General features: G+C 38.6%; 1 protein-coding gene across 3 annotated transcripts in view; it reads right to left on the reverse strand.

Moving 5' to 3' along the window:
- Positions 1 to 398: 398 nt before the first annotated feature.
- EPN2 (epsin 2) overlaps positions 399 to 27,263 on the reverse strand; it is a 67,114-nt gene continuing 40,249 nt past the window's right edge. For 2 of the 3 annotated variants that reach the window (XM_063430442.1, XM_063430441.1), the window contains exons 2-9: positions 23,900 to 24,763; positions 11,572 to 11,684; positions 10,972 to 11,067; positions 10,222 to 10,420; positions 9,409 to 9,585; positions 6,694 to 6,786; positions 3,971 to 4,186; positions 399 to 1,708 (exon numbers count right to left, since the gene is read on the reverse strand). In XM_063430442.1, coding sequence (XP_063286512.1) covers positions 1,446 to 1,708; positions 3,971 to 4,186; positions 6,694 to 6,786; positions 9,409 to 9,585; positions 10,222 to 10,420; positions 10,972 to 11,067; positions 11,572 to 11,684; positions 23,900 to 24,497 — 1,755 coding nt within the window. In that variant the 5' untranslated portion in view covers positions 24,498 to 24,763 and the 3' untranslated portion in view covers positions 399 to 1,445. The remainder of the gene's footprint in view (positions 1,709 to 3,970; positions 4,187 to 6,693; positions 6,787 to 9,408; positions 9,586 to 10,221; positions 10,421 to 10,971; positions 11,068 to 11,571; positions 11,685 to 23,899; positions 24,764 to 27,263) is intronic. The other variant, XM_063430443.1, reaches the window with a different exon arrangement.

Here is a 27,263-nt window from a genome sequence, read left to right on the forward strand (position 1 = left end):
TAGAATTAAAATAATCCTAACAGCTATACATTCTTTAATTACAAGTGGTCTAGATTTAAACTCAGTGTTGCCCAGTTTACAAGGAACAGTGTGTTTTCTTTCTACACACCTTTAACATCCTATGACATGTACAACTGTAGATTAGATTTATCTGTCGGAGGATAATATAGATTACAGCTTAGTAGCAACTGACACATTACCAGTAATTTTCTTCGAACTGTCTAAAACGCCAATTAAACATGGTTCCACTGGAAAAAAAAATGTGCTAATACTTCCATATACAGAGAAATGTATCAGGAGGTGTTGAAGAGGACTCAAAACCTATAGAACGGGTTTTTCAAAATGCTATATCAGTTTGCTGGATTTTGTAAGGCTAACACGATAAAGGAGCAGTTAGATGAGGTCCCATCAACGTGTTGTATTTCATAATAGGCCTGTTACAAGTTAACACGTCACACCCAAGCATGGTGGAGGTGGCTATCCCTCGTTTCGGTAGACCTACCATTAAAAATAACCTGTAGGCTGGTTCACGTGACAGTCTATAACAGGATCCTTGCACTAGGTTTGGTTCTCATTAACATTATGTGCCTAAGCTATACAAATCTATATTGAACCATGAACAAGTTAGGCCAGGAACATTGACGTAATCAAGACCATAAAGAATACATTGTTTTACGGCCCTTGAATTAAAACTGGATTGGAAGTTTGCAGTTTACTGCCAATAGGATAAATCAACGTAATAGGTATCGAACACACAAACCATTGTTGCAATTTTACCTTCAGACTCTTCTACAAAGCCACAAACATAGTATTGTCGAGTTAATGTGAATTATTTTACAGAGTAAACAACCGTGTATGGTTATTGAAGATAAGGAATTTAATGTTGTGATATTCCTCACTATGGATTCCTCAGACAATCAGTGTAAGAAATTAGCATCTGTTAAGCCATTTCTCCTCCATCTTTGGATTTCCCCAAAAGACACAATTATTGAAATTCCACAAGCTATTTTTGTTTCCAAAGCAACAGGTGAAACATTTTATTTCCCAGAAAAAAAATGTTTAAAAGGTGAACCATATCTCGCTCGAGGTGAACATTATATTTTCAGACATGGCATGGTCCGGGTTGTGTCTGAACGGACTTCATCCCACCCCACCCCACAACAAGCTGTAACATTGTAAGGACACAAAAAGATGGTTTTCTAACTTTGGTGAGGGGTGTTCAGTTCTCACTCCTAAGTGGACAGTTTCTTCAGCTCCCAGGCCTGACCAATCCTGTGCCCCCTATTCCTGAAGAAAGGAGCAGCAATTCGTTACTCAATAGGAGTAGAGGTTAAAAAACAAAACCAAATGACAGCTAAGCAGTGTATTTGCATTATGTAGTGTTATTCCTTGGACACCATCCTTGGCTGCTGCTGGCAACATTTCCACTCTGGTACTCCAAACATTCATAGCAGAAAAGGGTTGGTGGCATTCATTGCCTGTGCTGCCGATGGCGGGATGGTGGTGCTGTGGTGGGGCAAAGTTGCTGCCATGGGCATGTTTACGGCTAGTCCAGTCGGAGCGGCAGGTGGTAGCGTTGACACGGAGCTAAAAGACTGGCTTACTCCCATCAATGGACTGGATCGTAACTGGTTTAGAGTGAGCGCCTGTGGTTGGTTCACTTGAAAAGGGTTGACAAGCGGAGCTACTGTTGTTGTTGAAGGGGCTCCTGCATGAGAGTAATTCATTTAAAATTGGTTAAATTCATGATATGTAACTTTTTGAGCTTTTTTGGATTAACAGTTTCACTTCATTGAAAAGGCTAGACATTCAATACACACGGTTACAATGTGTAAGGAATGTAACCCCTAACTCATCCCACAGATCAGTTGGGTTGTAGATGCAAGCTAAGCCACAAATGATGCCAAACTGCTAAACATAGATGGAGAATGGCCGAACTCCTGTTGGATGACTTTTTAAAGAGGAGTTTTCATGGGAAAGCAACATTGACATGCATAAAGGCTATATGGCAATAATTTAAAAAACTATTCACAATTATGCTATCATCATATACCCAGTTCACCAAGTTCATATCCATGGCTATTCGAATAATATGTTACATTAAATGGACACACGTAACGGAGCTCTGACCGCCTAGAATCAAGAAGAACTGGACTCTGCATAAAAGAAACAGAAATGTGACAATTCCTCTTTAGAAGCTATCACAGTGCTTGCTGCCTGGATCCTTTAATGAATGAAGTCATTAACCTAAACTATGATGCGGATTATGACAAGTACAATCCTGTAAAGCGACACATTTTCAATTTCTATGCTTGCTCACAATCAGATTATAAGCACAATTGGAATAATTAACAAGTAAGCATACGTAAGAACCCATCATGCACTGAATACATTTGTTGTTATGTGACAGAGAGATGAAAAGGGGAGATGGACAGGGTCGAGATACAGTTTTATTATAAAACCTGCAAATCACATCACAATGAGGAAATACGAAAATTAAAAACTATTCAAATGCGTTAATAACAAGCAGGACTAGGCAGCTAGTTTCTGATAAATGGGTGTTGAGATCGTGCTAATCCTTTACCCAGCAGTAGTTATGAAGGATATGTAGTAAAAATTAAAAAATTTAATAAAAGTAAAATACATAAATAAAAATAAAAAAATATATATAATAATAATGAAAAATTATTTTCAAAATGTAAGCCCTTAATAGAAACATAGAAACCTAGAATGTGACGGCAGATAAGAACCATTCGGCCCATCTAGTCTGCCCAATTTTCTAAATAAGAGTGTTAATATCAATTCTTTGTATTTTTATTAACTAAAAAAAAATAAAAAATTACAATATAACAAATATTAGAGCACAAGTTCAACCGTAAATGATATGGCTACTAAAATGAAATAAAGATGTGAAACACTGTACATACCACAGCTAACCACACTCTACAAAACAATTTGATACTTTTTGTAAAGTTTCAAAGTAACCGATTGGGCCAAGGCTGAAAAAAAATTGTGTTTTCTGCGTGGACTATACTGTAAGGACCATTACAAGGAATTACAAGGAAAAAAAAGACCAGTAATGGAAAACAGATAGGCGTGCTGGTAGCAATCCGATCTCAAAGCCGGGGAAGAGAGTGGACCCCCCTCCTACTAGTGGGAGGCCGGAGTATGTAGCTGTGAGGGGCAGGGGTTGGGTGTTGCCTCGAAGGTATTTAAGGAATTTCAAATGTAAACAGGTCATTTCCGATTTTCAGACAGACAGGAAACGCACAGGGGGAAAAGAAAAAAAGGCTTTTAAAGAGCCTCTGGCTTGATGCCATAGCACAATACAAAATGCTTTGAGAAAGTGGACTCCACTACAGCCTGGGCCGCAATGCAGAAACATAGCTTAGAGTGAGAACCAGAGACCAATCTCATCCTAGTATAACCCCATGTTAGTGCCTGCAGAGTGTATTGCGCCTCTCCCCTGCTGCTGAAAGGGTTAATAGAGATAAACATTAGAATACAAGATACAAAATCTTAAGGATAGTGTTCTGCTTGCTAGGTGTAGCAAAGGGTTAAGGTGAGGTTTCTTCTTGCCTTGGGCTCACGTTTTCAAATTGAGTTTGCGTTGTCTACTTCTACATTCTGCATCAACTCTATATGATTATTATTATTATTATTTATATAGCGCCGATACACAATGGGTGTCAACCAAACCAGGCCAGGATATAGTCACAGCTTGTTTAGTTTACACTTAATTTTGCAGTTTGGTTTTCAATTCATCACAATTTAATATTTAATTAAAAAACTATTTTTAATTGTATTAATTAATTAAAAGGGCCCTTTTTTTTTTTTTAAACAGAAAAATGTAGCTTAATTTTACCTTGAAAACACGTTAAGAAAGTAGAATTTTGTGATTAGTTCGTTAATTAGCACCAAGGAAGTGGGCTTTTGTCATCTGCAAAATTCAGAAGTAAAGGATGTTTACCTGCAGCTAAAAATGGGTTGAATGTAGGAGGAGGTTGCGAGGGCATGGTTACGAGCGTGTCCAGATTCACCAAAGCTGCGTTGGGCCCCAGGAAAGACTCTGGCGTTTTCCGAGCGATTGTCTGCTTGCTGTTGCTCATATTCACAGACTGAGAGTCAAACAGATCTGGGCTCGTAGTTCCACTGCGCAAGGACGGTAACGTGGAAATGGAATCGGCTGCAAACACAAGCAAAATATATAAATAACACATCTCGAGAATTCTTTTGAAACATGATAAGGAATTACGAACAATTACACAACGTGAAGCTCAACATGCAGGAGTCATTCAGAACTTCAAACATTTTTAGGGCCGAACACAGTTAAAGGATGAAGCTTGCTGGAGTGCTTCGTGTATCCGGATTCTTAGATTTTTATTTATTTATTTTTTCTAAATTATAAAAGACGATTTTAGTAGAAATTGGCACTTTTATAAGTAGGTGCTGCAACACCTCCACACTGTCAGAAAGCTGAGAAGGTTTTCTTTTGCTTCCATTCGTGATATGTGGCGCAGGTACGCTAGGCTCAAGCATGCCTAATACTTCTTAATGAGTTCTACTGCAGCTCATTGAGAAGTCTGTAAATGGAAAGACACACGAGTACGTACTCGCAGTTCAACCACAGAGGCTTTACAAGGACATGTCTCTGAATGGTCAACCTGCCGGCACAAACCGAAAATGGGCTGGGCTAAGAGAGGAGGGCTTGCAAAGGCTGCAGACAAGAGATCTGCAGCTTTTGCAAGCTATTCATTCATATACCCCCGCCCCCCGCACCCCCCAAAAAAAAAATCCATGTTTTCGTTGGGAGTATATCTACTAAACACTGAAAACCAGTGGAGTGTTCCTTTAATGAATTTACTACTAGCACCTCCTGAGTATGAATAAATCTCCAACAACTATCAGACCGAATACAAATCTTATTATAGAGCTTGCGGTGACATAAATAGTGTCAGGAAAACAATTCTGGTTTCTGTGCAATTACATGGCACTGGCTTGCTAAAGAGAGCAATCTCCCTGCCATTTTTTTTTTGACATAATCCCCACAAAACACAGGGTTTGGAGGTGTCTCAGACCGTGTAAATGGTCAAAGTCAGTAAACTAATTTGCAATGTTAGGTCAAAGCAGCAGAACTTGAATAAAAAAAATAAAAAAAAATCAGCTCTGTTTGCAGTTTGACTATTTTGGTCTACACATTGATTTTTATCAATTTAGCCATTTTTGCTCTTAGACACTTCCTTCTACAAGCTTTTACAACAAATGAAAGAAAAACTTAAACAAATCTAAATTTTGCTGAACCGTTCCAGAAAACAATACAACACTCCTTTATTTTGACGTTAAACTGAGTAATGTTTTTTTTTTTTGAGGCTTAAAAAATAAAAATGTCTATGCTAAAAAAGGGATAGAGACTGTAAAGCCTACGCCAGCTCATCAGACTCCTCACCTTCTTATTTGAGATAACATACCTAACATTCCGGAATACAAGGAGGCAGCCAGTCAAGCAACATTCTCGGCAAATCTGAACAATCTAGTATAGGATTATGTCCAAGTCTTAAAGTGATCTGTTCCAACAAAACAGCACGGCACTGAACTGCAACAGATCAGTTTAACAAGGATCGGTCGCGTCTGACAAAGAAAGTTCTTTATTTCCCCATGATTTTCTAAATTCTAGTACATCGGATTTGTTATCGTGGTTACGATTTTTTTTTTAATTCAATGTGGAGTTTGATTGTGGGAAGTTTTGTTTAATACTGCTCAAACGCTGCAGCACGCCATATTTGTTACGTAGCTGTAGGTGCCCCTTTTAAGCTACTTTCATTTGCTGCATTTAAAAATTGGTCACCAAGTTTCCACCGTGTGTATACAGTTTGTCCAATGATACTTTATTAATCATAACAACTGTTCCCAGGAACGTCTCAGACTGCAATTTAACCCCTTAAGGACCAAACTTCTGGAATAAAAGGGAATCATGACGTGCCACACACGTCATGTGTCCTTAAGGGGTTAAGGAACATAAGACTCCATTTTGTTTCAACAAACATATTTACTTGAAAGAGTGAAAAGAAAAAAAAAAATTGTCCATAAAAGAAAATTAACATTATCATAGCCTACATTGATTAGACAGGTGTGGGTGCAGCTGCTACATATTAAATTCAATACGTTTGTTCATTTTCTGTCCGTATGCTCCAAGAGATGTTTAAAATTTAGGGGCAGAAAAAAAAAAAAAAACTTTCAGTTTCATCTGTAAAAAGACCAAGAACTGTAGGAGGGATTAAGACAGCACATGTGGGACCCCTGACCTCCAGCTAACAAGCTCTTCCTGCCGCATGCAGGACTACTGTTTATCTGGTGCCAAGGACACCCCCGGTCTCTTGCCGCCAGATGTTGAACACAGAGGCTAACCTACCCCCATAGGCACCTGGGATACATCATATTTCACTGCGTGATTTCCAGGCAGAACAAATGGAGAATTTTCACGGCATCCAGACTGCTGCTGGAATGTTCTGAATGCTCTGCTTGGCACAGCACCAAACTAAGCACCAGATGCACATGTTCAACGGATAAATTCTAACCGGCTTTAGGGGCACTTGGGTACTTGCTGAGAAAATATAGTTTTTTTTTTGTTTTGTTGTTTTTTTTCTTTCTGTCAAGGTCTCGATTAAAAGTCAGGGACAACCTTGCATTAAGTACCTGATACTTTGGAGGAGGACCGAAGGCTGTCGAATTCTGAGAAGTCGTCCTTCGAACCATTTAAGTTACTGAAGGGGTCGAAAGAAGTCCCTCCTGTAGGGCAAGAAATAATTATTATTTATAACGCACCAACATATTTTGCTTTATAGCACGATGGATGAACAAAATATATACAAAAGTAACTGAGGGGGGAAAAAAAGTTTTGATTGTGTTTTTTACGATATACAAGACAAAATTAGGGCATGTATTCAAGCCTTTCAGTATATTTGAGGAAGAGTCACGATTTATTTATTTTTAAAATTTTTAAATGAAAAACAAACAGACACAAATCATGCCTTCCAGTATGCACTAGCAGAAGGCGCATAAAATATAGAGTACACTTAACCAAAATAAATTAAAACAATGTACAGTAGTTAAGGATCAAAATGGGTCTCCTAACACTAATAAAACTAAACAACCAAAGTGATCATACCTGCCTTCTCCTGAAAATTATTGGCGAAAAAGAAAGAATTCTTAATAAATAAAACCCAGCACCGCCTCTCACGGTAATGGAAAGATGAGGAAACTAGACAAGTAAGCCAAGTAGGGGAGGGCGAGCACTACTTAAAGGGACCCTGTAACATTAGGAATGCAAACATGTATACCAAACACTAGAGTGTCCTGATACCTAATGTGGTGTCCCCACTGCTGTGTGCTGGTTTGAATACCTTTCAGTCCTCACTGTGCCGGTCTTCATGAAGGCACGCAGCCAATATAATCATCAGTGTAATTCAGGGGTAGGCAACCTTCGGCATTCCAGTTGTGGACTACATCTTCTTTGATGGTTTGCCAGCATTATGACAGTAAAAGTATTATTAGTAAGTAATAGAGGTCCAGGCACTCCTTGGTTCAAGACAGGCACTTTATTAGGAATCACAACAGCAACGTTTCGACCCCAAAAGGTCTTTGTCAAGCTTTTGGGGTTGAAACGTTGCTGTTGTGGTTCCTAATAAAGTGCCTGTCTTGAACCAAGGAGTGCCTGGACCTCTATTACTTTACTAATGTTTGGAAATCTGGTGTTTGATTCCGGCTCAGCAAGCACCCTGGCTCAGATTTGTGGGAGTGAGTGCAGTTCAACATATACTACTCAAAGTAAAAGTATCCTGGCAAGTGTAGTCCACAACATCTGGAGAAGGTTGCTTACTCCTGGTGTAGCGGATATCCTATCTGTGCTGCAACAACCAAATTAGATCACTTGGTTGACTGGGGCGGTAGCACCACTAGTTGCTGTCAGTGTGAAAAAAATAAAATAAAAATAAAATATTGATAGTGCATGAAAAGTGAAAGTAAAAAAAGAAGACTGGCAGGGGGAGGGGAAACATTTGCCTTAGTAAAATAAAAAAAGATTGAGAGAAAGAAAAATAAAAATGTACTTGGTATGGGATAAAACAACAAGCACTGACATGCTCGAGCTATCCATGTCCTCCGAATGCAGATGAAATTGAAATAGCTAATGGAGAAGTGGAACTTGGTAAACCCGAGAGCACGTTCTCCAGCCTAGGGATCATCAGTTGTGGTTAAACCAATTTCCACTTCTGCATTAACAATATCAATTACAATCATATTACGTCAGCAGGGATGAGCGGAGAATGCCAGTTATCTAAATCGATGCTGTCCATATCTAGAGGAAATGGATATTGTTAATACGGAAGTGGAAAATTACAAAATAACACACAAGAAGGCTATGTTAAATGTCATTTCTAGTTATTTATTCAAAGTTAAAAGCCATAGCCACATTAGGGAGACCTGTTAAGCCAAACCAGCTGGCTGTGACCGAGCATACGGTTCTCATACATAGCAATATTTTGATCCGGAAACTACATTTAAACAATGCAGGTTTCTGCTTAGGAGGCCTAAAAGAGTAATGAGGATGTGAGCTAATTTGCATATTACTATATAGGATCCTGGGAGTCTTTCAGAGATGCTATGTAAAGGGTATTTGTTCCGAAAAGAAAAGGATTAGAGTGATATCTGTATGTTCCATATCATAGTATTCCAAAATGTATCAGATTAAATAACGTTACCTATAAATTCTGAATTAGTTGGCAGGCACAATAAGTGATCATAGGAATGGAGTGTAAGAACATTCATTGGGTTATTCTTGCAGATAATTCTCCTGTCAATAATTATTATGTGAGTGCATTTGTAGTGTTGAGTTGCTCACACAAATTCAGCATGAGTTTTAGGCTACTGTTTTAATATCGAGGTATTTTTTCATTTATTTTTTATTTTTTTAAGCATGTCCACCCACATACAAATAGTGCTGGTCAGGTTAGGTTACACATCAGTTACGGTGCAACATTCGTGATGAGACCCACCTGCCAAGAAAACAAACAAAAACCTACTCGTACTGCAAAAAAAAATAAAAAAAAAATAAAAAGAAGTCCTCTATTAATATAACATAACTTCTGCTCAACAAGTTGCAAACTAGAATTGAGATGCCTCATCCTGGCAGAGATTTACCAGCATTACTAAAATTAGATACCGAGGTTTAAAAAAATAAAAAAATAAAAAAAATGGGTTCCTCACCACAAATGTTGGCATTTTAAATTTTTACTGAAACGTTATTTTTATTTTTTTTAAAGTAAAAACAAAACCCACAGGTTTAACCACAGCTCCTCCTCTGGACACACACCATATTGCAGCATTGAAGGGTGAAGGACATTGCAATCTTACCTGTATTTGATGTGCTGCTCTTAATAGCCTGTGTAGGTCCCCAGGGGTCTGCGGTAGCATTGGCTGCAGCTGCTGACTGGGAAGGAGCCCAAGGGTCTGTGTTTTTTGGAAGAGACTGTATAGATGAGGTGGGGTTGGTTCCCCAAGGGTCATTGGGAGCAGCTGCCTTTCTTCCTGCTAAATAATATAAAAATCAAGAAAATTAAAATTAAATAACATGGATTTATGGAATGGATGTCACACATCAGCAGTCAGATATATCCAACAGGACAACGTAAATAAAGTGACACTATAGTCACCACAACCACTACAGTTTAATGTAGTGGTTCTGGTGTATAAAGCATGTCCCTGCAGGCTTTTCAGAGAAAATGCAGTGTTTGCGTTGGTGCTTAGTAATATCTCTAGAGGCAGTCACTCAGATGGCCAGAAGTGCTTCCTGTGTTCGTGATTTATCAATCTTTCTGCCGCCATTTACAACAGAAATCACTTTTATTTTGAAACGGAAATCTTCACAAAGTTTACTATGAATAAAATCCTCACTTTTAGAACATATTTTACTAAATATGATCAAATGATGACAGAATTTAACCATCATATTTCAAAACACTTTGATAAATGTTCCCTGTGGATGCTGTAAATGTAACTGCTGGTCTAGTGCTGTATTTTGATGGGAAGGTTTATCAAGGTGCTCGGAAACGTTTAGTTTGCCATCTGTTGACATTTCACACGGCACAAAAACTGCCTAGGACACACTTTGGTAAGTCTTCCACTTAATCTCTCTATGCATCCTCCCACTCCAGACCAGAATCTTACCAAATGATTGCCAGGGATCCACCAAAGCGATTGGAGAGGAGGCTGGTGCTCCCCATGGGTCAGGCGGATTCTTGGTGACTGTAGCGGCTGCTGCCCCTGCTGTTGCACCTGCGGGCGCCACCCAAGGCTCTGATTTCTGTGGTGCAGCAGCCGCAGATGGTAGTGCGTCCATTAAGTCCAGCAAAGACGTTGGTTGCTGCTAATGAGAGAATAAATAAAGGACTTTGTATGTAATTAAAAGAGAGGGAGAAAAAGTACAAGCAAAACAAGACCACAAAAAAATAAAAAGGCACAAACCCAATGTAAGACTGGTGATTATACCAGAATGGCAGATTAAATCACAATTAACCCAAGTGATTTACTCATCATTTTACTGACCATACATTCTTCCCCTCCCTCCATTAGTCCCCCCTGCACTCAATAAACTACAATTCCCATTAAGCTTTGCAGATTCGTTTTTTGCAAAGCAATAGGTTGGAAGTCTGCGGTAGCAGGTTTTGTTCTTGGGGTGGGGCAGGTGGAAGGAATTAAAAGGTGGAAGCCATCTCTTTTTATGTAGACGCTTCTATACACAGGTCAGATTTAGGAAAAAATCATGTCAGTAACCAGTTTTTTTTTTTTTAGTTGGTTTTTTTATCATCTCCACTGCAATACAATCTGCACGACTGTTTCCTGTCCACTATTGCTGTACGACATGCAATGATACACGTAGACAATAGAAGGGGCAGATGAATGTAGAAAAACACTCACTGCCTTCTTTTTGGGGACTTTAATGGTGTCTTTACGACTCTCTTCCAGGGCCATCTGTAACCGTAAGTCATCACCTCGCCGGATACGTTCCTCCTGCAGTAAGAGAGAAAATGGGGGTTGGAAAGTGAGGCTCTGTGATTCCAAAAAAAACGGATAATGAAAGAGATAAACTGACCGAGACAGGTTCTAGGGTCGTTCGTTCCCAAACAGATAAAAACAACGTAGAAGCAGCTTGCAGAATGCAACCATCTAGTCATGGGTTTAGTTTAAAAACAAAAAAAAAAATAGCCAGGGTCCATGAGGTCATAACCAAGAATGACCATTTTTAGACTCACATTTAAGGCCTTGCCAGTAATAACTATATGTGGGTTCTGGCCCTTGCAAACTAAAATGATGCCCTTTAAAATATTAATCAATCTGGTTTATCTTAACCATAGAGTTAAAAAAAATACATATTTATACACAGACATACATCACTGCTTGTGTGTGGCAATAGAATGTGCCCCCAGTTATCTAGTTAAGGATTCCATAATCTGGATACATTACATGATCACACTGCCTCGGAATTCACCCCCTACTTGCATTAGGAACTTGGCTCACCTGCTCAGCAGCCTCCCTGCTCATAGCCAGAGCAAGCTGTAACTGCAGTTCTTCCTCCCCGCTGGTCTGGGGTCTGGCTTGCTCCAGCTCTGATGAGACTCTCGGTGATGTGGCTGTAAAAAAGGAATTAAAATTAAACATTTTTATCATCATGCAATCAGATAGAGAGCTACAACTAGACCTTTTTGGTACCATCAGATAATGCGAACAGCATTAGTAGGTTGGGTTGGCAAAGATGGTAAAATATAAGGACCCCTTGGCATGATCCCTTCGATGCTCCTATTCCACAGTTCAGCTCGAAGCAGACAAATCCTCAGTGTCAACAGCCTATTTGAATGGTGTAATCCCATACATTCTCACAGTGAAGACTGTTTACTGGACTGACTACAGGATGCACACTAACAAAAAAAAACGTGGTAGCAAAACACAGTATTCATTCACACTGCAAAATTCCAGAAAAATGTGTCAAATTTAAAGTAAAAAAAAAATATATATATATATATATATATCAGCTGCTGGTGTGAAACATGTCCAGAGTCCAGTTAACTGTCCCCTCTGCTGTACGTTTTATATTGTTTATGTCACTTTAATTTTATCACCAAAATGTCAAAATCATGTTTTAACCCAATATGTGCTACCATGGTTTCACCTCCCCCACCCCAAGAGTTTCAATTTGTATAGTTTTAAGGTACCGGATAAACCATATATTTCTTCTGCCTCGCCACTATTACCGAATCCTGCAAGAGCTCCAGGCTAGCCACAAAGCCCTGGGAATGTTTACATGTGGCATAAACTGATTATTTATGTTGGTGCAAGCTCGAAAGAACACTAGTTTAGGCCTCATCCATCAGCCTAGTTGAGAATAAGAGCGCTATATCAGAATTGTTAGCTAAATAAAGAGATCTAGCAACACACAACTTTACCAGATTACATTACCATATCATTTAATTACAAATATAGAGTTTAAGAGCAGCAATAGTGGAACAGCCTTTTTACATTTTTAGAATTGTCTATCAGTAAATCTGGTATTCTAATCAGCTTGTCTGTGGTCTGTTAAAGGTATTACCATCCACCGTGCCATTTTTTTTTTTTTACATCCTGCAGAAACCTATTCTAAAGGTCTCTCCAGTGTTAATGCCAAATATCCTTCACATACAAACATGCTGCTGTGATTGACACGAACTGTGACTTGGCACGAAACTACGGTGAAATGATAACATTGGCACGTTTAGAGAGTCGATATGTGCACTTGACGTCAATGCAAATTACCTATTGTCCATTTTAGCTTTGCCGAGAAATGTATAAATCAACACAAACCCCTTAACCCCTTAAGGACCAAACTTCTGGAATAAAAGGGAATCATGACATGTCAGGCACGTCATGTGTCCTTAAGGGGTTAATGTAGTGCAAAGTGTCCAAAAAAAAAGGTTTAAAATTTCCTTAAGTAGAAGAGACTACCCAGCAGATCTCCTACAATTTTTCCAATTGCAAATATGTAGTATATGAGGGTAGTTCCACTAAAGAAAAGAGGAAGACCATATTATGGCCCTGATTAAATTGAGATTTTCCTTGCAATGGAACGCAAGGGAAACCACACATACGTCATTGCATGGACCACACGATGATGTAAACATCATGGTTTGAGGAAGTAGGATGTTTCAACACACCGGCTTGCAAAACGTGATGACGTGAAGGAGGCGGAACACGGAAGTGAAGGGGAAAAGATCAGTTCCACCTGAAGAAAAAACATATGGAACCTATGAAAATGATGCTGGAGCAATCAGGTTGGGATTTATAAGGACTGGGTTAGAGAGGGAGACTTTTTTCTTCATTTGACTGTATATACAGCATTTGTCCCTGAGTGGCGAAATGCGTAGGACCTTTTATTTGCGGTTTCTTACCTATGTATAAGTAAATGTAAACAAAAACTGATACAATTAATACCTTGTAATACCTTTTTTTTGGGATTAACAGAATTTTTTAATGATAAGCTTTTGGGAGAACCTCCCTTTCTCAAATCTAAAGCATTTCTGAGCAAGACGACACATAGAATTCAAAGTTGAGTTGTGATACAGGGGTTAAAGAAACATTAGTGCAGGTAAGACACAGGTTTGATAGAAAAAAAAAGACACTATGTGCAAGTAATAAAGACTAATTTTTGCACTTTACTTGGTCTTTGTTTCACACTTTGCATTTTATTCCTTTTTGTCCCAAAGTATGTGATATTGGAGTGGCAAACGAAGGAGAATAACTTCCTGACACGGATTATATGAAGGCTTCATTTATACTAAAAAATAGTGAGTGGCCAATGGGAAATTGTGAGTGGTTATTGTGTACGATATTGCACTATATTGTGTTCCTCTTTCTTTAGTGAAACTACAGTCACTTTAGCTTTCCCTTATTGTCAAAAAGAGCAACCATCTCTAATCGTAAATTTAGTGGCTGGAGATGATATGGAGACTTGCTGTTTCACAAGTTGGCACAAAAGACATTGCCCAAAACAGTGAGAGCGGTCTTTCTTGAAATTTTGGCCATGCACCTTTCTAAAAGGGAGCTAGCAGCTGAGGAATATAAATGTTTGAGCTGAATCTTTATCATTTATTTATACACCACCAACAGTGCCCCCAGCACATTCCAAGATGGAATGGACAGAAACAAAATCGATACTGTAGGTTTCGCAAGCAGTCAATGCAAAACTTCCATTTCAAGTCTTTAATAGTGTCCTCCACGCCTGGGAGCATGTGCTACTTACACACTGTAAAAGAGTGTGGGAACAAGTTCACGGAGGTAGATTGTCCAATTTCAGCCTTTCTACACACACAGCTATCCGCTGCAGCAAGTGCCTGTGATCCAGTCAGTTCACCATGCTATGGGAAGAGGGCCGCTAAGCACTGCACACAGCCCTGCTTGTGTACAAGGAGGAAACAGGCTGATTTATGGGACACAGAAAGAGGTCATTAGGGCCTCATTCTCAGAATTCCTTAGTAAGAAACACACACTGATGGGACGTGGTGTCCAGTTAGCAGAGCTACAACCCAGAAATTCCAGAGAGATCAACTTGTGTTTCCTGTAAGGCCTACCATTATTATTTTTTTTGTTTCCTAATTTAATCTTTTATCTTACAACAAAGGCAGGTGGTGGCTAAGTATAGATGACATACATCCCAAGTGTCCCTATATAGGAGGGGCAGTCAATATTTTGAGGATAAACCCCTTTGACCCGCTTTTCTAGGAGCTCCATATTGTATGTGTTTGTGTGTATAACAGAGCTCCACAGCAATAATACTCCCAGTAAAGTGTCTTTAACCCCTTAAGGACACATGACATGTGTGACATGTGTGACATGTCATGATTCCCTTTTATTCAAGAAGTTTGGTCCTTAAGGGGTTAAACGACACTAAATGTGTTTAGAAACCATTCATTGTTCTTGTTCTAAATTACATTTTTTTTAATTGTTATTAAAAAGTCACAACATTTCTACCCGCTTTCCCCACGCACACCCTTAACATTAGTCCCTTTTTATCCATTTGAAATGCCGACTGGTATAAGATGAGGTTTATGAAAGGCACAGTTCCTGGGTTACTCAATTATCTGGGAACGTACATGGGGAATGTTGAAACTTGGTCACAAATATTTATTTCCCTAAAATTCTCAATTTAGTGCATAACTCTTTATGTATATAGACTAGTACACAGCTACTTTTCCTGGTCTGACACCTGAGACCAGGCGCTTGAAGTAAGACTTTGGCAATATCTCCAATGCCAATCTCCAAGCATGTTTTCATAAGAGGTCCTTGCAAGTGGAATTAATAATGGAATCTTTAGAACACCCATATACATAATCCAGTATGTGAAAAGTGATCGTGATTTTTTTTTAGCACCAGACAACTAAAAAAAAAAAAACTTCCACGGAACACTGGTAAGCACTGGGATTTCCCACTGCCTAGGGATATTGTGGATACTGTGTTAAGATAATGAAAGGTGCAGAGGGATCTAGAAAGGTGATAGTGATACATTTTCATGAATACCAGAGGTGTTAAAGTACCGGAATTTGCACAAACACTGATCGTATTTCAAATATGAGAATAAATCTGAAGCGCATACAAACATAAAAAAACCCAGAAAACAGAGTTGCAAACATATCTTCAAAGACTTAAGATACAAATTTATAGAGACAAACATAAAAGGGATTAGTCTCGAGATGGTGGACCAAAAACCAACGTGCAACATGTAAATAAAAACTGCAGAACTGGGAAAAAGAAATACATGTCTTATCAGCATTTAGTGAATAATCCCCAATAAGGCATAACTTAACGAACACCAAGGTCCATCTGCAAAACAAGTACATTGCTGGAGCTAAATTAAGGGTTTTGTAGAAAACACAGATGCACCAATTTTAAACATTAATTCCTCAACGTGTCTACAGGTTCGTAAATTTTAAATGTCAATTTATTTTAAAATAGCTCACGAATAATATTTAAAAAATCTGTTTTATGCAGATTTTTATCACACAATCTAGGATGGAGCTCAATATGGTTAATCTAGGTGTTCGAGATTCCCCCCACCCTGCCAAGCTTCCGGCACAGAGAAAATCACTTTTAAATTCTGCTAATCACTAAAGTAGGACTCTCACGCACCATCTGTCCCTACCCAGCCTTCTTTCCGAGCATGCATGAATGCAGTCTTGCACCTAACAGGCCAACACTGCTCTGTTGAAACCAAATAGATTTCTGAAACCATCTACAGTAGCTTTATCGCTAGGATGAGATACACTTACCAGCGTTGTACTTCTGGGTACTGTGCACATCTAGAATGTAAACTCATTTGAGCAGGACCCTCAACTTAATTTAAAAAACAGAGAGTTTAATGGTCAGTAAGAACCATAAGTACTTTGCTTTCTTGCAAATGTCATGGTACATATGGCACCCTGAGCCCACTCTCGTTACTGCTATAGCTTCTTGCAGCAGTGATGTTTATACAATAAGACATAAGTCCATCCCAGGATATAAAGCCAAGCCGTGGACTGCACATGTTCGGTCTACAGCTTTATTGATAGCAAAGCTCAGCCTATTTTGCTAAATAGTGAACCTAGCTGTATGTTAACTGACAGCAAATGTGGTATGGCAGCTCCCAGTTTATAATACAGTTCCAAGTATTCTATATATTGACTGGGACTCCTCTTGGGGGATAAACTACACTACTTATTCCATAAAGCCGTGAGAGAAAGCTTTATGGGAAACGATGATCCCCCAGAAGAATCTCATACTGGATCAGGCCTCTCCGGAAAGTATCCATCCATGTAATATGAAAAATAGAGACATTTATTGAAGGAGATACTAGGAACATTGTACATAGGAAAATGACGCCTCAGTCCCCTTCAAAGTAGGCACCTCAGGACCTCTTCCAGCATCTCTTCCACTGTTCCAAATACTCTGCAAAATCCTTTTTTGTTGGAATCGCCATCAGCTGCCTCGTCTTATTAACCGGATTGTCATCGACGGTCCGAAACCTCTTCTCTTTCAAAGGTGATTTTAGTTTTGGTAAAAGCCAGAATTCGCAGGGTGCCAAATTTTTCAACAGATTCTCGACCATCTTTAAAGTATTTGTGCCACACTTATTTGAACTGCACTCACTGCATCGCCCCCGAAAGTCTTTTGAATTATCCGAATAGTTACCGCGGAGGAATGTGCAAGCTTAACGCAAAATTTAATGCAGATTCGTTGCTCTACTCGCTCAGTCAGTTTGAATGTGATGGCCACACAGCACATATGCTCACTGAAAGGCGTCAAGCGCCCCCACTGACTAGTACAGTGAAGTGGTCATTGTTCACGCATGCGCATTCCAGTCCACTCTCTCCTTGGCTGCCAGGTTACAACGATGTTGCGCAAACCGTTCTTGTTATATTAACAATGGCTGGTGTTTTTCTGGACAGACCTGGTACATATCGTGCATTAAACAAATATATATAGATGGTCAAAATTTGAAGAGGAACAAGAACTCTAAAACCCCGATATGTAAAAAACAAAAACCAAAAAAAAAAAAACCAAAAAAAAAAACCAAGAAGAGTGGAATAAGCATTTTGCCAAAAGCCCTCACACAATTACGGGATAATGTATATTTAGCTTACTTACATATAATAATCTTGATTAATTCATTTTTATAAGTAAAAAAATATATATATTTTGATTAATAAACAAAACATACTCTGAAATCAGAACTACTTGGGGGGGGGGGGAACAAAAAAACACACAAATAGGGAAATTTATTCTAATAATTCATTTTTTACCAACGATCCTTGGTGTCTGTTTTCAGTGTGCGAGGATTAATGCCAGCAATAAAATGTATTTTATGTCAATGGACTTCACTCGTGAGCCTGTCCTGGAGAAATTTGGGAAAATAGAGCAATACTGCAGCACCGATTTTTGCTTATTTAAGAGAGACGCCAAATAAAATATGCACACTAGGGGTAGTACTTCCTTTCCAGTGTTTATGTAAGTGGTTTGAGTTTTCACCAGACTTCTGGGGAACACTCTCCCAGCACAGGTGCCCGTTACGGTTTCCAGAGAGAAATATATATTACTGGAAAGTCTCAGTGAGAATTCAACAGGTAAGACTTAAGACCTATATAAGCAATATAGACGTTCCAACTGTGCTTTCCAGTAAACTCCCCCACAACATATTTAGCGTGTAATACAGGTTCTGGACAGAGAACTATGAACTTTTCAGTTACAACTTTGGAGAGAGTTCCGTCTCCTTCTTGTGCTATACCTAAAAGTGGCATGCCAGGATCTGCCTACTGCTCGAGAGAGGTGAGAAAAGAGTGCAGGCACTAGCAAGGATTCTGCCAGTAGGGGGCAGAGTTAGAAGGCAGGTTTCCACACCTCATACTGTGATGGGTGGTAGGATGGCCGTGTAATGCTCAAGTTGGTACCTTGTACAGTTCAGTTTTATCATATCTTAGGAACCTGAATGTACAGGGCGCTCAGCGAGGCCTGCAAAGTTATGGTTAGATAGAGGTTAACAGGGTGCCCTAGAGCAGTTGAAGGTATGAAAGATAGGGTTAAAATGAGGCAGACTGGACTAACTTAAAACCTGGAGATTTGAGTTTAGAGGGACACTCCACTGCCCATATACAACATAAAAGCAATTGTTGCCTTTTGAGTTTAGGTCCACTGAGCTAAACAACCAGGAAGTAACAGGACCTGCTGTCTGATTGACAGTCAGGGGGTGTAATAAGGTTCATTTACAAAAGTGTTTGCGCTTTTTGCTAAATTATTTTTTAAAGAATTTTTTTTTTTTTTTTTTTTTAAAAGAGCACACTCCACACACAAGAGCTAGGTTGGCTGTGCTCCGAGATCCTCACTGGGCGACATCCCGCTGCTTCCACCTTTCATGATAATCTCAGCCAATGAGGTGGATCTGCATGCCGGAGACCATCATTGTGAGTAAGAAAACTGGCTTTTTTTAACTAGGCAATGGGCACCCTGTCACTGAAACTGTGACTTTGTGTGTTCCTTGTATAGAGTTTGCATTTTAGCACTCTTATCTCTTACGCTGCTAGGAAGACCTATTCAAATCTTATCTTGCAGTTTTTCTGGCAGCAAAGGAATTCCTGGTTCGAATAAGAAGTACCCCCACAGAGATACATTGTATAGTCAGTATATGGCAGCAATTAAAATAATAGTCAAAGGTCTTGCTGGCCAACAGGAGTAAGAGAGGGGTAGTAGAGTATTCAAAAATGAAAACAAGAGAGAGCCATTTTACAAGGTTACACCAAGCTGTGCAACACAATGCCCTATTAAAGGCTTAAAAACAAAATGATTTTTATTTATTTTTTTTAAATTAAAGGGACTTTTCATTTTGCAAGAATTGACAATGATTGTCAAAACTGTGGCCACACAGAGCAATAAAGATCTCTATAGTTGTCCCTCCTATGTAGGTTAGAGAGAAGATTTGTCGGAATTTTTGGGAAGCTACAAAAATGGTATATGGATAAAGTCTTAGCAACCATTAAAACACTGAATGTTCGTTTTCTTCTTTAAATGCAACTTCACTCCAGGCCTCAGAATTATAGTTTTCAAATTAGAAATCTTTTTGTGCGTCGATTTATTGTCTGTATTTTGTGTAATCGGAGGTTCCCCCTTAACGGCCTTGTTTGAAATGTTCTAGGAGTAACTTAAATATATTTTAAGGGGGACTATGTATTTATTTATAAAATACTTTACCAGGATGGATACATTGAGATTTGTCCTGGGTCCACAAAACATTGCATTGTTACAATAGGATACAATATACAAACACTATAACCATTTCATGTCACTGAATTGGATATAGTGTTTGGAGTCCGCTGGCACTGCCCGCCCTTTCAATGTTAAACCATTTTTGAGTAGTCTAACAGTGAATGAGGATCCCTGACCATTAATGGAACTAAAATAGAGAGAGCCCCGGTTCCACCGAACACTTTCTAACACAGATACAAATGTAAACCAGCACAGATGTAGACACAAATACACACACACATTCTGACACCGATACACACTGACAGATACACTTACATACGAACATGCAGAGATACAAAACAAAAATGAATGAAGCTACCTACACAAGTTGATAGTAGAAGAATCCTATCAGCATTTGGCTCGTGAAAGTTACTGTATTCATGTTTTCCCAGCCATGTAGCTGCTTCCAATCTGTTCTGCATTGATAGTATAAAATGTTCAAACACATAAGCCTGTAATTCATAGTGGTTTAAGGGATAGGCAGAGCTACATTAATGAAAATGACAGCTATTTCCTGGGGATTTCCTTTAAATGAGGGACAGTGAAAGGAGTTTATATTTGTATGTTCTTTTTTATATATATATATATTCTCCATATGCTCTCCAAATTGAAAGCCCATAAGTATTTACGAGGACAAAATGTAAGAGGGTATTCAAAACTAGATTTTATTTTTAAAGAGGAGCATCTTGGGAATTTTAACCTTTAGGGATTTCTGTACTTTATCGTTCTGTTCTGATTTAGGAATGAAATATTAGTTTGTTAATGTGCATCTATTTGAACAAACCCTTAAAATCATAACGTTCATTTTTCCATAAACAATGAAAAGTTAATAATCAATGGTAAAGCAGTAAACACAAAAAACAAAACAAACAAACATCTCCACCCCCAAAAAACTAAACCTACACATAAACCTGGCCTCAATGACTGAGATCATCAATCTTGATGATCTCAGCCAATCCAATGCTTTCCCATAGGAAATCGTTGAGATTCTATTGCACATGCGCGACAAAACACAGCACTGCATTCAACTCCTCCATGCAGAGTGTAGAGACACCGAATGCCAGTGCTGAATACTATGATAGAAAGCACCTCTAGTGGCGATCTGAGGGACTGCCTGTAGAGGTGCTGCCAGCCAGCAATGTAAACACTGTCTTTCTTCTGAAAAGGCAGTGTTTATAGCATGTCCCTGCAGGCTCTTCAATGTAGACACCAGAATAACTACATTACTACATTAAGCTGTATCGGATTATTATAATAATTTATAAAGCGCCAGCATATTCCATTGTGCTGTACAATGAGATAACTATAATGTCCCTTTAATATATACCCTCAGGTACACTGCCAACTAACATTCCTCCCACACACACTGCCCGTTTATAAATAGTCACGTACAATCCCAGAATAACCTTCACACATCAACCATGCCATGCGGTGTCTTTGTGTCAAGACTGTAGGACGTGAGTCTGCAGCCTCTAACTCTGCTTTTACAGCCAGTGCCAGACATGCACTTGGGGCACTGTACGCCAACTCAACTCCAACACGGTCATGTAGCAAACAGGGGAAGCAAAGCCAGGAGCAAGCTAAGCTTCAGGCAGCCAAAAGGTTAACAGTAATATACTATTACCCAGTGTACTGCAGACATAATGCAAAGAAATTCATTTTAACATACATTTTCATTCAAATTACAAAGGGGAAAAAATAAATAAAAAATAAACAAAGTAGAACCACAAACAATGTAATTATTGAGAATTTTAGAAATTTTTAATTATGCCGATTATCTTTCTTACCTTCAATTTTGCATCTTTTACTAACAGAACATGAATGCATAACGTGCATCTTGCAGGTGAAAAAAACAAAAAAACCTTTATAAAACGGTTTCAAATAAATCAAGATAAAAAAAAAAAAAAAAGTTTTACCTCAATCTCCAGAAAACATTTTTTGATTTCTAAATGAATGGGCAAATTCTAGATTACACACTCTTTTCACTAATTAATTAAAGAGTCTCCCTTCACCACTAAAACATATTTTTAAACTTATGTATTTTTGCATATATTTAAATGTACTAATTATTAAAAAACAAAACCATCATAATGCACATTTATGGGGGTATATAGATAGACAGTTATATAAACATTGTATACATAAAGATTTCACTATATATTGGTTGGCAAAGGATGTCAATTCTCACAATGTGAGATGATCTTGAGATTCTTAGTTACAGTAGGTCTGGGCTACAGCAGACCTCTGCAGTTGTGCAACGGCTGATCACCAAGTTGTCCCCTATCCATAATTACGTGGGCATTTTTACAGGGAGATTTGGATCTATCGCTAGTCACGTGTGTGGCGAATTGGAGTGATCACAATAGGAGCGGGCTCAGCCTTGAGAGAAAGTGCCATGGTACAATCAACTACTTCTCCCAAATTCAATTTACAGGCTCCTCATCTCCGCTAATGAAGAGTAGGTCTGTTTATTGTGTGCGGAAGAGGGGGGGGGGGGGGGGGGGGATGGAGGGAGAACACACAGACCTCTTGGCATAGAGCCTGTTAGACCAGGCCATAGTATTTTGTGGATGTGCAACATGCAATTGAATAGGAGATACAATTTACTTGATTAGCTAGATTACTGTATGTGCACATCGTCTATTCCGGGGTATTGGAAAACAGACAAAATACTATCCCTTAGGGAAGTTTTGTACCCGATATTGGCTAATAAACCATCTTGTATTAGTGACCAATTAGGAATTTATTGGAATGTTTGGGAAGATAATATTAAACGTTCAAATCCCCTATAATTCAGACTCTCAATTGACTAATTCTGAGATTTAACTTTATAATTGTGTCATATATGGACTACTATACACCAGTAATTTTGTATATATTCTGAAATATTGTTGAGCCGATTGTGCAATTATTATTGTTAAGGAAAAATTTTAAACGCCTTTTCAATAAAAAAAACAACCACATTTGACTATATTACTGTATATAACTGAAACATGACCTAAGATAACAGAGCAGCAAAGTCTATTGACAGAAAGTATACATGATTGAGCACATGATTAGGAGAAGAGGCTTATTAAAGCAATGCTGGGAAAAAGCCAGTGATGTGACAAATCGATAACGGGGTCACCTAGTGCTTAGTGTCTCCACCAGCTGTTCATTTCCTATAGCAGAAAAGCTGACACGTGAATTATGTTTCCTGGAAATTTTGGCTGTGTCCGTAAAGCATAACCGATGAGAATAGAAAAATAAGGGTACCCTGCAGAAGCTGTAAACTTACATTTTGCAGCAAGTGCAAGGAATTAATTTAAAATACACGGGGGGGGGGGGGGGGGAGAAATATTATAAAAAGCGTATTTTTATTTTACCGAACCAATTCAGGCAGAAACTAGAGGTCATTTTAAAACATTTTATTCTACCTTTCGAAAAAGCAACCAAATTGGCTAGACCAAAGGTGATAATGACAAAGGAAGGAAGGAACATGTGAATTTTAACACTTCTCCTGTTAAATTACAATGTTCTACCCAAAACAAAACGCTTAACTTGGCACAGCTATGCAAAGTCTTCTATCTTTTTAGAAATGTTTTTTTTGTTGCAGTAGTCTAAAAGTGTCAAACATATTTTGAGACAAGTCAACATTTTTTTTTTTTTTCCTTTAAGCTTGAGATTTTGGAAGAATGCGGTTTTTGGAAAGGTTAACTAGCTCAGTTATAATGCGTTCGCACAGCTGCATCCGAAGAATGATTGGGGGAAGAAGGATGGATGACATAACAGTCCTAAACACATCTGTATATCTTTAAAATCTCAACCAAGGGCAGGTGGGACGTCACATGGTCAAAACTTTCATTGTTTTTATTAGAAAACGCTCCTTGTCCCCAAACAAGTCATTATCATACCTAACTTTTTTTTCTAATATTAAGACTGTTAGGTATGGGTTTCATATTCATAGCGGTTACTAGTCAAGACTAGACACGTGCAAAATATAAAGAAAATAAAAATGTTTTTACCCTAGGAGACAAATGGCAAATAAAATAAATGTTGCATTGATACTCACATCCATGGTAAGATGCTGGAGAGCCTCCAGACTTCCCATAATCCTGCTCGGAGTAACTAGTAGATAAGTTGGGTTGGCTAGATCCTCGACCAAAAGAGATAGGGTTGTTACTGCCAACCCCAGTTGCAACCTGAGCCATTCGCTCTTTCGTTTTGAGGGCTTGAGCTCGCTCGCCCTTTAATCGCTCATCATCTTTCAAGAGACACACCAACTGTTTTGATTTCTCCCGCACATTGATGCCCTGGTCTTTCCCATCCCGGTCAATATACTGGAAATCTTTCAGTGTTTGTATAGCGAAAATATTCTCTTTGCACTGGTGGGACACTCTCTCCGACCCGGTTTTGATGAGATAATCCAATAAAGTCAATGCTTTATAAACATGTCTCCAGTTTTTCCCATGGTCATTCAACCTTTTCCATATCATGCTCATGATTTCTGAAAAAGCCACTACGTTGTAAGTCAAATCAGCTATTTCCGTCATGAGGGAACTGGAGGGACCCCATGGGTCATTGGAGGTGGCTTCCCGAACTTTTATTTCAGCCTCAGAGTAATTATTTACAATGTTTTTCATTTGTCTCCTTATAGATGAGGTTGTCATTTTTGTATAAAATTTAAATCCCTGCTAAAACAGAAAATTGCAATTTCCTTTTTTTTTTTATATAAAATAATTTTGTAAAAGTATATATATATATTTATATGTCAGCTATAATCCAGGATAAAGATATTCATGAGTTAAAATAATATAAAAATCCCTTTGCTTATATCCACAGGGTCTTCTGACGTCTGAAGCAGAACAAGACGTAGGTAAACTTACTCCGATTAAAATCATCTCCTCAGCCCTCATGCATCATGGAACTTCACAAGCTGGAATGAGAAGAACAGTCTGATAAGCTTTTATAACAACAGTTTCATTATATATTTTTTTTAATGAGTAAATCAAATTTGGAGCGCAATGCAGACAGGAAAACGAGTAATCAACCATTGCAAAAATGCCAACAGCAGGCCAGCTCTGAAACTATGGTGGCAGACGACTTTACATCCAGAAAAATAGATACGGCATGTTAACGTTGACAAAATTAGAGAGCAATAGTAAAAACAAGCTCGGCCGAAAGAAGGACAAGATAACCCAACAAATCACAGCAAGTACCGGAAATTAATTGTGTGGGAGGCTAATCTTCGTAGGTCAAATTCTGAATCTTTGCAGAAACATCAGTGTATTATTTTAGGGAGACTTTTAACCAACTGGAAAATAAACAAGATGCCGCAAAACCATAACTAAAGATTAACCCTTTGTTTCTTAATAAATGAATGTGTATATATGGCAGTTTCACACTATGGTGACCACATCACTTTTTTTAAACAGATGTATAGTAGAAAATAAAAACGACTCAACTGTAATAGATAAAAGAAATAATTTTAAAGCAGAACGGTCACTGTCTGGGGACTTGCAAAATTTACAAAGGTTCCCGATGGTGAAATCGCTGCTGGAAGTTCCGGTGGCCGGAGAAGGCAGGCCAAGGCTGAGTTCTACTTACTTGAACCTGTCCCTCATAGGGGCCACCATTGTCTTCCTGGCAGTCCTCATCTACTCTTGGAGCCTCAGCACCAGGCACTGACGTCACTGCTGTACTCTCACACATGTGCAATAGTACAGCATTTAGGTCTATGAAAGATCCCGCAAGACCTTCTATTAACAGGGACAATTCTCTGCAGCCGTCCCTCGTGGCTGGGGGATTGACACTTCTTGATGGGTTTAGCTTTGCTCTGTGTCAAGCAGAGGAAAAAGTCCCGATCTTATCCCAATAAATCTTTAGACTGGGTCGGAACTTCAGGGACATAACAGTCAATATGAGTATTACATTAGGATGTTATCTTTATGAAATACCCATGTTGCAAAGGTAGGTGCAGGAGGGGTTTCAGTGACGCTTTAAAAGCCCAGAATAGTGCCTTATTACAAAGTAAAGCTGAACAAGACAATCACATTGTTTTAGAGTCTAAGAATTTATTTTTTCTTTTTCTTAAAGTATAATCTATGTAATAAAAAGGTATGAAGAAAAAGTCAACACTCCAAAACAGAATTCCTATAAACTTAATTGCAGAATACAATGAAGTCTCTTCTCCATACAATTTGTAGCAGACTACAATAGTGTTTTAAAGGACACTTGGCTCCCAGATCACTTCATCTCTATGGTGTGGTCTGGGTTCAGTGGCGATGTACGTTTTGTTTTTTGTAGAGTCTGCATTGCAGGATTAAACACACCTATAGAAGGCATTTTCTACACTGAGCTAGTCAAACTCAGTCATGTGACCAAATGCAGCTCATAGTAAAGTATTGAATTTAAAGCTTAATGAGAAGCTTTTGATTGTATGTGCGAGGCATTTTCCGCGCATGTGCATCATGTCCCCAGTGAACAAGACTATAGGGGTGGACATTGCAAAGAGATTAACGCCGGTCAGATGACTAGCACCGAGGGTGTCTCGGCATTGGGACATAAAAAAGGGGACATCTCTCAAAAAGGGAAAATACCTAATAAATCTGTAAAAAAAGGGAAAGGAGACAAAAAAATCTATTAAAATTTTTTGTCTCCTTCCCTTCCCTTTTTTTTTTTTTTTTTTTTTTTTACAGATTTATTAGGTATTTTCCCTTTTTGAGAGATGTCCCCTTTTATAATCATACACTAATTATCATTCCCCATTATAAGTGTGTCTCACTTTAAGGGGACTGTCCTCCTTATATTATAGATATGTATTTTGAGTATATTTAACTGTTACTTATATGCAATGTGTCATATGGATGTACAAGTATATGAAACACTATCTGTGTATAAATATATGTTTTTTAATTCATAATTGCACTTATTTATTTTGTGTGATATTGTCAGTTGATTTTATGCAAACATATCCTCCTACATTCTGAATTGCTAAGTAGGAATTACATTTAACTTGCATAGTTGATATGTACATTTACATTTTCTGTATGTAGTGGTTCTTTTTCCCACTTCCAACATGGCGAAAACGCCAGCATTGCCGACCTGTGAAAAGAAGTATAACGTTATGACCGAAAGACCGGAAGTGACGTCATTACGTATGACGTCAGAATCATGTGACCGGACGGGAAATCACATGACGCGGATGTTTGGCGAACCCGGAAGTGAAGGAAGACGCCGGCAAAACGGCGCCAATTTCAAATAATGAAACACTACAAGAGACAGAAGGGCCGCATGAACCACACACTTTGACAAAGACCTGGAGGTCGAAACGCGTTAGTGCTGTGGACTTTTTACTATCGGTTATTTTAGCTTATTTTATTTCTGTATTTTATCCAGTAAAGTTTTTTCATTTACCTTTACAAAATTGGATATTC

This window comes from Pelobates fuscus, chromosome 8, assembly GCF_036172605.1.
Source record: "Pelobates fuscus isolate aPelFus1 chromosome 8, aPelFus1.pri, whole genome shotgun sequence".
Classification (NCBI taxonomy): Eukaryota; Metazoa; Chordata; class Amphibia; order Anura; family Pelobatidae; genus Pelobates; species Pelobates fuscus.